Source organism: Vicia villosa, linkage group LG6 (genome assembly GCF_029867415.1).
Source record: "Vicia villosa cultivar HV-30 ecotype Madison, WI linkage group LG6, Vvil1.0, whole genome shotgun sequence".
Classification (NCBI taxonomy): Eukaryota; Viridiplantae; Streptophyta; class Magnoliopsida; order Fabales; family Fabaceae; genus Vicia; species Vicia villosa.
In genome coordinates, this window is record NC_081185.1 from 114647013 (window position 1) to 114658558 (window position 11546).

Genomic DNA, 11546 nt, shown 5'->3' on the forward strand with positions numbered 1-11546 from the left:
CTTATTAAAACTTACCCTAGGGCCCTAGGGGCGACCCTGTGTATAATATTTTTTATTAAAAATTTAATAAAACTATAGATTATATTAATCATTTATTTTATTTATAATTATTAATTATTTTTTATTATTTGGTTAATCAGATATATCATATTTAAAATATTTTTTAATATTTAATTATAAATTTATTATTCAATATTTTGCAATCTATTAAAGGTTTAATGGATATGCACAGACTGTGAAAAATAGTTTTACACTGTCATCCAATAGAAAACTAACAATATGTCAGGTCACTAAATTTTTTTTAAAATAAAAGTGGGCTGTAATTGAATACATGGTTGTGATTGATTAACAGTGTGAAACTATTTTACACTGTTTGTGGATCACCAATTTTCTCATCTATTAATCAATTTTATTTTAATATTTAAAACTATTTTTGAACTATATTAATCGCCCTTTTACGCATCATTAAATCAAAATTGTTTAATCACATAAAAACTTATTTTCCTGAAATCACGACACTAAATAATTAAATTATATTAATCAATATTTCCCATTTAAACAGTCAACTTTCTTTTATTACTTAAAATTACTTATTTATCCATCAATTATAAAAAAATTAAAATTATTTTAATCAAATCTAATGTCTTAAGATTTTAATTTTGACAAATCTTTAACTCTTCTAATTATTTTTGAGAAGCATGTGTCAAAGCAAAGAATAAAATAAACTTTTGAGTTAGTTTAATTTGTGTAATACTTGTTGTACTATACAAATTTCGGATATTTGTTGAATCAAATTTTTTATGAAATATCTAATATATATTGTGTGTGTCTAGAGGCGTGCATCCTTGATAACCACTGTCCACTTCCATTCAAATAAAACCTTTTCAATGAATTCTCAATATAATACAGGCCTCTTATTGATTATATTAATTTTCATGAATATAGTAAAAATGACTAAAACATTTCAAGTGATGACATAAGCAAACTATACTACTTAATGCAAGTTTTATAGGTAGGTAAACAGCCCATTATATTCAAAGCGTGTGGAAGTTAAAGTGGTGGCCTAGAGAATGTAGTATTTCATTTCATGCACTATCAACAATACATTACATTACATAGAAACATATTTAAATGGAATAAATATATAGTTATAGTTATGTACATCTCTTGTCTTGCACCCTATGGTAAACTCAACTAAATTCAACTACTTCAGCTCAACTGCCCTAAAAGTTTTCACATAACATAACACAATACAAAGAATACGTGCCTCATATATATGCATTTAATTTTTTCGTTATCATCAATGCATGCTATGTCATGGTTGCCAAACCTCTTCTACCCTCCACCCTCTAAATTAATATCTCTTTATAAATTTCAACCCTAGATCATTTTCATAACTTTCTCACTTCATTCCAATGGAAAGCCAAGACCCTCCACCTCAAAACAACACTTCTAGTTCTATCCCCTTCTTCTTTACGCCTTCTTTACCAAATTATCCTTTGGAGTCTCAAGATCAAGGACTAATTGGTGATATTGACTCATGGGGCAATTTTTTCTTAGGACAAAGTAACAATAGTTTGCTTGTTGAGGATGCTAAGGAGACGTTATTAATGGAGAATATTCAACAATGCACTTCTTCTTCTAATATGGTGAATAGTATAAATGAAAATGGGAGTTATCAACTACATGAGGAAGAAAAGAGAAAGAAATTGGAGGAGAAAAGGGTTAAGAGTGGCAGAGTGAAGAAGCCAACAAAAGTGCCAAGGTTTGCGTTTCAGACAAGAAGTGTTGATGATATTTTGGACGATGGTTATCGTTGGAGGAAATATGGACAAAAAGCTGTCAAGAACACCACATATCCCAGGTATGATATTTCTATGTATATGTGTCATGCGAGACCTTCTTTGACGGCGTACGAGCCAGACTACTACACATAGTCTAAAATTTGTCATGATTAAATAGGATATTGTAAAATATTTGTTACGATTAAAACGTAGTTAAATATGGTTTCTATTTGTTTTGTCATACTTAAAAATAATTAATCTACGCAGAGCTACAAAAAACTTGAGACGACTCTGATGCCATGTATCTGGTGTGATTTTTTTTTTTTTATATGTAGCATATACACATGTGAGATATCAAGTTTATTCTTTAGAATTGGTTGTGGTGGCATCTTCTACTTAACTTGTTGAATGATTCATTTTCTTGTTTTTCATAAATTTGCATTGGTAAAATATAAAGAAGCTACTATCGATGCACACATCACACATGCAATGTGAAGAAACAAGTGCAAAGGCTATCCAAAGATACTAGCATTGTGGTGACTACGTACGAGGGAATTCACAACCATCCATGCGAGAAGCTTATGGAAACCCTAACTCCTCTTATAAAGCAAATTCAATTTCTTGCTAGTTTGTAATTATGAAGTTGTTTATAAATATATATACACGGCTATACCTACATGTATGCACAAGTATATATCAAGCGTTAACTTAATTTATGATGATTCATGTTGTAATTGTAATCTCTATGTATACTTTATACTTACTAATTAAGTGCTTAATTTTACTCTGAACAATTTATATATTGAATCAAGATCCTTACTACGCCAAACAAGACTTTAGACAATATTTTTTTTGGCTTTAGACAGCGTATTAAAGTGCAGTCTATTCCAGCGCTGCTGTAGGTAAAGACAACGCTTCGTTAAAAGTAAAAGCGCTGCTAAATACAATTTTATATGCTATTTGATATAAAATACAACGCTGTTTGATATATACAATTTTATATGCACATATTTTAACCATATTTGCACCAGGTTTTCACCATATTTTGCATCTGTATATACCATTACAAATTTCACCAGATTTTCACAAATTGGAGCTTCAATCCAATAAAAAACAATACCATATACATTTGCACCAATGTACTTATATATACTATAACTCTTGTACATATATACTTTTACAAAAAAACAACACCAAAAGATATGCCACATTTTGCACCATTATATATCATTACAAAAGCTATTCATCTATATCTTCTACATCTGCACATATAACCTAAAAATACACCAAAATATCCTAATTCATACCATGATACAAACAAAACATAATTTACCATATGACAAACTGTCGTAAGTCTAACTGCCTAAATGTTCCCAAACTATCCTATTGTAATTGAAACTAACAACCTACAACTCGAACCAACAACTAATTGACTGTTAACATCTAACTAACAACTAACAGAGAAAAATCAATTCACCTCCTAACATACTAACAATTTCTCAACCTCTAAACATTCACATTCTAACTAATAGTTAATTAACTGCTAACTGATGCCACATATTCTTAACTAACTATTTCAATTAACAACTAACCTACTAACATTTTTACCCAATTTAACGATTTTGCTACTGAATGTGAGTTTTAATTGTAAGGCTGTTTTAAAATAATTAGGCTCCAAAGATAGGTATAAAGCACAAATTCATCAGAACACCACAAGTGCTGCTTGCTAATATTAGTTTCAGAATCCAATGGAGTTAGAATTGGACTGGAAAAATATTTTAAAAAAGTCATCAAAATTGACAAACTGCCACAGAAAAACTATAATCAAAAGAATAGTTTCTAGTGGAATTTATCTAATTAACACTAATTATTCAAATAGATAAATAAATAAATTGATGCTAATGCACAGAAAAGCTGCAGAGTGTTGATCCTGTGATTGGCCAAAGGAAGGTAGAATACCGGGGCTAAACACTACAACAGAACCTCAACAACGCTGCAGACGGAAGAAGCCGATAGATTTCTCTGAACCGCCACACCCGAACAACACATAACATTCAATTGATTTCCAACACAATTCATTTCAAAGATTAATAAGAAACAAATTAATTTGTTCTAGTTTAACTAACTTCAATTGAATGTATATATAATAATAAACATCATCAATTGCCACTTAAAAGAAAAGCAAGGATCAAATTCAATTCCAACCTAATAAAGTTCAAACCTAGTATGAAGGTAGCTACATTTTAAAGCGATAAAGGTTTCACAACTGCTACTGGTTCGACATTTGAAGAGAGTAGGTAAAAGGTACATGAAAAGAGTCAATTTCCCCCCAATTTTGGAATAGAAGAACTGGAGTTCTTACCTTGATTGTTGATAATGGAGATGTCAGATACGATGGAGACGCGAGCGGCAGCGAAGTGAAGTTCGAGAATTGAACGAACGAGAATGACTATAGTGAAGTGAGGGACGACGAACCCTAGCGATCAATAACGGAGATACGTTAGCGGAGGGAAGGTTGTTGACAACGGCGGAAATGTTAGGGCATCGGTGATATGATCCTCACATTTTCCACCAAAATAAAATAGGGAAAGATTGATTTTAGAATGTACCTCGTCTAATTTCTTTTCACGGTCATGTAAAGAAGACTTGGCCTGGATAAACTTCTTATTCCAACTTCTACAAAAACTCAGTAACAACTTTGTTTCACTTCTCTAATTCATTTTCCAATAAACAACAACAAAATCCAGAAAATCAAGTGAGAAAAACCTTGAAAGAAGAACGGAGGACGGAGAACGGAGGACGAAGGTACGTGACGGAGGATGACAGACAGCGTGACAGAGGGTTTTTGCTTAGGTTTTTCCTCTTAGAGAAAGAAGAACGATAGCAGAAAGAGTGAATAGAATCTATTTTTAATTTTAAATGATTTTAGGCAGCGCTTTGTAAAGTGGGCTTTAGGCAGCGCTTTTGTGACCGGTTTAGCAGCGATTTTGTGAAGCGCTTTTTAAAGTGAGCTTTTAGCAGCGCTTTTAAGAAGCGCTGTCTAAGGTGGGACTTTTAGTAACGCTTTTACACAATTTCTTATATATTTTCCGTGTTATATTTTTTATTTAACTTATAGCAGAGCTTTTGGAAAAAAGCGCTGTCTTTTATACAAGGCAGATAAACCACATCCCCTGTGTCAAAAGATTCCTAACCTTTAGGATCTTTTCCCCTTAAGAGTCATCCATACGCAGTTTCCTTAACGGTCAGCCACAACCTTGGGCTTCATACAAGACTGAAAATAATATATTCCCCAATTAAGAGTCAGCCACAATTCTAGGCTTTGTACAGAACACCAAATAAAATCCATCAAATAAACACTCTCCAACTAGAGTCAGCCTCAATTCTGGGCTTTGTACAGAATACAAAACCTTTTAGTTTAAGTTAATCCCCAGTGTAGTCATCTCCCAGAGTCAATAAAAATCAATCAAAAAGCCTCAAGCTTGGGCGTCATACAAGCCAGCTAAAGTCAAATCTTTTATACAGTAGATAGATATAGCTTATCTCTATAGAGATATATTTCTCCTATCTCACCACATTCAAACAAACAAACATTAAATTTCAATTTTAATCATTCTCCCATTTAGGATTTTGAAAGACATGCTCTGGCAAGTTAACTCAGGCATGTGTAACTTTCCCTAATTTGGTTGAGTATCATTCTTTCATTCAAGACGCAGTTGACTGGTATACTTGCACATACGCAAGTAAGGTCCTCCTCTTGAATGAAATGAATTCAGCTTTTCTGTCACTCTTTTAATGTTTGTGGTGGAATAGTAGAAATACCTCTCTGTAAAGATGATTTCATGTCTCTTCACTGTAAACAGAGATTTAATTCAAGCTTCAACCTTGAGTTTCAAGCAAGGCACCAAAAATAATTAATTTCCCTAATTAGTTCTCCGAACTACAAAAAGCTCTGACTAACATTAGGGATATGTAGGCATGAGGTTCACAAGCAATCTCAGCGAGCTAATAAAAAAACCAAAAATAGTCAGTCAGACTGTCTTTTAATTTAATTCAATTGTCCTTCTCCTAACAAAAAGGAGAAACTTTCCCAATCAATTAGCAACAAACACAAACACATAGACACAGAGAAGGTTCCCGTAGAGTACTACGGATATGTAGGGTGCTTAAAACCTTCCCTATGTATAACCGACCTCCCGGACTCCAGAATTTCTAGTCTAGGTGAATCCCCACACTTAGAAAACTCCTAGGGTTTATTTGAGATCTTTTTCCCCTCCCTCTTTCGTAGGATAATTAAAAAGTTCGTGTGTTATCGTAGGAAGAACTGAAACAAAATTCATCCCGCCATGGGCACATTCTCCTTCCAAATTTCACGTGAAGGGTCTAGTGTGCCGTACTCCCAAGTGAAACGGGGAGGTAAAAAAACGACACCACATATACATATTTTACAAACATGCTTCTATTTACTTTGATGTATATTTTCAAATTTTACTTACTGTCAGGAAACAGGAATTGTCAAGACTAGATGCCAAGTTAGGAAATAGGAATATTGTCTTTGGTTAATAGACAATATAAGCACATGCTATTTAGATACCAAATCTTCCTCAGCTTATAGCAAAGGTGTTGCAATTGATGAATGGGATGGGGTAACTTCACAGCTTCCAAATAAATCTTGAACTACTCTTTGGTTTTGCCTTTGAACTCCTCAACGTAACAACGACAAATTGGAACAACCACTCTCATGAACTAAATCGTTCACAACCTTCATCAGATCCAATGATTTTTAGTTCCAAAACTGTGAAGACGCTTCAATTGTGAGCACACCACAACTTCCAAACCAAAACCGTGGATCTCTGTCAAACTACAACATAAACACTGATTTGCAGCCATGACACGACAACTCTGCTTTTGGTAATAAATTTGGTTCAGATTTACCTATATTTTGCGGTGTTGGTATTGTTAGTGTGATATCTGGTTTTGAGTATTTTGTTTACTATTCATCTTGCTGGATTTTTTATTTTTTGTTGAGTTGATTTTGCTTTTGTAATAATAATAAAGGTACGAGTGTTGCGTAAACGGTAGTTTGAAATTTTGCTGGTAATTCGAATGAGCCAATTTTGTGGGGCATTTGCTTTTATAATTTTCACAAGAGTTTTATTTGATTTATTTATGAAAACTACTTTCTCATGTATTAATGGTGAGAATGTTGTTCTGTTTGTAAAAGAAACTCTAAAATGAGAGAAAGAAGCATTACTGTTCTGGTGCATTCTATTACCATTTTTTTTGTAGTATGTAATTTATATGTGTTTAAAACCTATCAATTTAAAGTAACTTGACATTCAGAGAAGAATGTTAAAGGTAATTTGATTTTTCTCAGGCGTGTCTTGGAATTTGATTGTAATGTCTGGTGGAAGTTCACACCAAAAAGAAAAACAATCATTCACTTATTTTTATTTAATGCTTTTTGTATCTTATAGAAAATATCATATTTTATTAACTTATTTCTATCGGTTAGCTTCAATACCAAAGTATAAATAAATGTGAACTTATATTTAATTAATGAAATCAAATAATTCTAAATTGATATTACATATATATATATATATTTAAAGATGCGACTTTTTTTTGGGTAACTTACAAAAATATTAAAACAACTTCTATTATTTTTAAATTAACATTTTTTTAAAGAGAAAAGGAATGGTGCACTGACAATGTAAATTGTCAACCAATGACAATCATGTATTTCGCCAAGTCAGACTGTAAATTTTAAAATACTTTTATGATTTGACACTTTAAAATATTCTGATTGAATGTTTGTATAACATTTTTTTACACTGACAATGCACTACCATTAAACAACATTACTTGATTCAAAGTGCAGGTACATTATTTTTCACAATTTTGCTTATAATATTTATGCTACTTGATAAAACAAGACGTACAATTATAAAATGTTATTTGTTTTTCTATGTAGTGTCCGATACAGCGAAACCGTTCAGACTGCGGATACTATGTTTTGAGGTTTATGAAAGAAATCATTCAAACGAATCAATTAGAAATTCCAATCACGGTATGAATTTATAACTTAGTGAACTTAATTTCTTATAATTTATTACATTAATTTAACTAAATCATTCATATTATGTTTTTGTTCTGTAGTACTTTAACGAATTCCGCGTTGCTTCTTGCGCGAGACTTAAGTTGGAAGAAATCAAAGAGGATTTGTGTCAATTTTATATTCATCAGTTTTTCGTGTAGGATTTGTGTCGATTTGAAGTACCAAATTATAGTACTCTAGGATATATGGTTACTAACTTTGTTCATACTGTTGTCAATATTTGAAGTATAATATTGTTGATGTTACAGATTTAGTTTGTTTGACAGGAATTATAATGATGTATATATATAATTTTGGATATTAATTATAATGGTATTATATTAGTATATATATATATATTGTCCTACCGATGGTTGAAAATATATCGTCGAAAATATATTACAGGTCAAAAATATTACAGGTCGAACTGGGAGGCTCAAATTACAGGCTGCACTTTAAAATACCTCATTTAGCAACGACAGCGCTTTTAAAAAGCGCTCTAAAAGGGCCACATACGAAAGCGCTTTGTTACAAAAAGCGCTGCTAAAGATTAAAAAAAGCATAAAAAAAAATACGCAACCTACGAAAGCGCTTTTAGAAAAGCGCTCTTATAGGGGGAGCTACCAGAGCGTTTTTTCAAGAAAAGCGCTCTTATAGGGGCGGTCTACAAGAGCGCTTTTCTGGAAAAAGCGCTCTTAAAGGGGGGTCTACCAGAGCGCTTTCAGAATCGCTTTTGTTACCTACGCCAGCGCTGGCTTTGACAGCGCTTTAAAGCGCTTTTAAAGCCCAAAATAAGCGCTTTAGAAGCCCTTCCGTGTTGTAGTGAAAATTTAACCGGACCATATTAGTCCTTATGTTAATATTTTTTCAAACCGGTTTTTTTTCATACTTTTAAACCGTGATTGGACTGCCACGTTGGCTTTTATTTTTTATTTTTTATTTTTTATTTTTTAAATACTAAATTAATTTTTAGTTATAATTTTATTTTTAAACAATTATGAATTAATAATATCAAAAAAGCCAAAATTATTTTTATATGGAATTTAACCCATAACGTTTAACAAATATCTTAAGTCTTTACCACTAGTTCAATGTACATTCATGACAAATAATTCCTCATATAGTTTTTAGTAATATTAATGATTCTGAATTTAAAACAAAAAAGTTAAAATTTGTACGAATGTGATCTTAAACCCAAATCCTTTCAAGTTTGATAGTCACTTTACAACTAGACAAATCAATTTCTATTGTTAATAATGAAAACTTAAGTTAATAATTTAGAACAAACATTTACTTATTTTAAATAACAAACAAATTAATATCAATATAGTTGTAAAGTGATTATCATTTATCGGACTTAGATTTGAGACCTCATTGGTATAAATTTTTTAATTTTTGTTTTAAATTCAAAATTATTTAATATTATTAGTGGAAAAGACTTAAGATATTGTTTAAAACTCTTGGGTTCGATTCTTTCTAAGAATTAATTTTGGCTTTTTGGATATTCTTAAATCAAAATTGTTTAAAAATTAAATTAAATTTATTAAATCAAAGTTATTTAAAAATGAAATTAAAAATAAAAATTAATTTAGTATTTAAAAAATAAAATACATCTAGGCATTCTAATCACGGTTTAAAAGTAGGAAAAAAAACCGATTTAAAGAAGTATTAATAGAAGGACTAATGTGGTCCGGTTAAATTTTGTAAGGATTAAATCGGGTTCTTTTTATTGTGAGGGACTAATTTGAATTGTGTAATTTTTGTGAGGAACTAAAATGGGTCTTCACTACAAATTTGAAAATAAATTCATCATAAAACTTTAAATAGATGCAAAATATTATTTTTAATCTCTTATTATAAAAGAGAAAAATTACTTTAGAATACATCATGTGTCCAAATTTTTTTCTTTCTTTTAATCAATTATTTTACTTTTTATTTACCACACTCTTTAACTCTAATTGATTTATTAGATTTGATTGAAAGCATAAAATCATAATGTACTAACTAAATTTTTTTTTTTTTTTAATTCTAAATCATGACGTGCTACTAAAAAAGCTACTAACAAATAAATTGAAATTAATTAAATTGAAACCAAATATATTTTTTTTTTCTATTTATTTATGGCACTCTTTAATCTAATTCATTTGATTATAATTAAAAAAATTGAAACCAAATAAAATTTTAGTACGTTACTATAAAATAGTCTTAGTAGTTGAATGAAATAGAAATACTAAACCCTAAATTACTTTGATTTGGTCGGCAAGATGGAGAACAGCGTGTTTCTGCCTTTTGAATTGATCATCGAAATTCTGTTGAGGTTACCGGTGAAGCCTCTATTGCGTTTCAGATGTGTCTGCAAATCATGGCTTTCTCTTATTTCTAGTAACACTTTTGCTACTTCACATTTTGAACATGCTGCCACACACAGACGTTTCTTCATAACACGTTCTGCTCTTCAACCTTTATCTATAGATCTTGATTCATCGTTCCACGATGCTTCTGCATGTGCTTCATTAATCTATTGAATCCATCCACCGGTTGAAGTTAGAGGTTGTTTTAGAGGTTTTCTCTGTTTCTACAATAACAAACACATCTATCTATTGAATCCATCCACCGGTTTGATCAAACAAATACCCGACTCTCCTATAACAATTAATGAACTTCTTTCTGGTTTTGTATATTACCAGCCAACTGATGATTACTTGATAGTTTCCGGGTGGGGAGAATATGACCCAGTACCTAGGCCAATAAAATTGATGATTTTCTCATTGAGAGCTAATAAGTGGAAACCAATTGAGGTTGCTTCTCATTTGCCTTATATGGCGACTTCTGTATCGGAAAATACCCCTAAATGTGGGTTGTTCTTGAATGGATCTATCCATTGGATGGTTCATAATTATGAGAAATCAAAGAATGTTATTATTGCCTTTGATTTAAAGGAAATGACGATATCAGAGATAGCTCTGCCAGATGATTTTATTCTCAGTTATAGTAATAATTTTTCTATATATTATGATTTGTTGGAAGTTGGAGGACTTATCAATGCATGGGTGAAGGACCTGAATACAGTGAAGATATGGGTGATGCAAAAATATGGAGTTCACTCATCTTGGACTAAGATTATTCAATTTTCTATTGATCCTGATTTGCACAATTCTTTAGAGATAATATGCTTAACAAAGTGCGGTGATATTGTTGGAATAAATGATGTAGTTGGATTGGTGAAGTTGAATGATAAAGGACATGACGGATACGCATTGGTCGTGTATACAGAGTCTCTATTTTCACTCCCTAGCAGTGGTCAAACTTAGTAAAATTACTATTGATAACAATTTTCTTTTATATTTATCTTGTATAAAATAAATGCTATGGTACTACTTTAGAGATATACAAACTTATATATTTTATCAAAGAAGCTCACTCAGTTTAGTTTTGTATGCATCTAACTGACAGAAGAATAAAGAAGACCATAGGATATTTTTCAAGTACCTTGATCTCCTGCAGATTAATATTGACAAATTGGAGCAATTTGTCATTGAACATATCTTCAATCTGAAAGGAAGAAAACAACCTTTGTGAACAAAAAGTTAGGATGACAGAAATTGTTTCACAATTGTTGAGATTTTAAGAGCAAAGATAACATCATTATAATCAAATCATAGAGT

At 31.2% G+C, this 11546-nt stretch overlaps 2 protein-coding genes across 2 annotated transcripts; both read left to right on the plus strand.

The window, feature by feature from the left end:
- The first annotated feature begins 1335 nt into the window (after nucleotides 1-1335).
- LOC131609661 (probable WRKY transcription factor 24) lies at nucleotides 1336-2570 on the plus strand. Its single transcript, XM_058881434.1, has 2 exons — nucleotides 1336-1864; nucleotides 2242-2570. The coding sequence occupies exons 1-2, from the start codon at nucleotides 1416-1418 to the stop codon at nucleotides 2417-2419; spliced, it is 627 nt and encodes a 208-aa protein (XP_058737417.1). The 5' UTR covers nucleotides 1336-1415; the 3' UTR covers nucleotides 2420-2570.
- Nucleotides 2571-10145: 7575 nt separating this feature from the next.
- LOC131614418 (F-box/kelch-repeat protein At3g06240-like) lies at nucleotides 10146-11192 on the plus strand. The gene is made up of 2 exons (XM_058886001.1): nucleotides 10146-10382; nucleotides 10569-11192. The coding sequence occupies exons 1-2, from the start codon at nucleotides 10146-10148 to the stop codon at nucleotides 11190-11192; spliced, it is 861 nt and encodes a 286-aa protein (XP_058741984.1).
- Nucleotides 11193-11546: the final 354 nt, after the last annotated feature.

Excerpts from the sequence above, each read along its gene's own strand:
- LOC131609661 (XM_058881434.1), top strand. The coding sequence starts at position 1,416 with ATGGAAAGCCAAGACCCTCCACCTCAAAACAACACTTCTAGTTCTATC. Across the intron at positions 1,865-2,241 it reads AAGAACACCACATATCCCAG|AAGCTACTATCGATGCACAC; the intron begins GTATGATATTTC and ends TAAAATATAAAG.
- LOC131614418 (XM_058886001.1), top strand. The coding sequence starts at position 10,146 with ATGGAGAACAGCGTGTTTCTGCCTTTTGAATTGATCATCGAAATTCTG. Across the intron at positions 10,383-10,568 it reads CATCGTTCCACGATGCTTCT|CCAACTGATGATTACTTGAT; the intron begins GCATGTGCTTCA and ends GTATATTACCAG.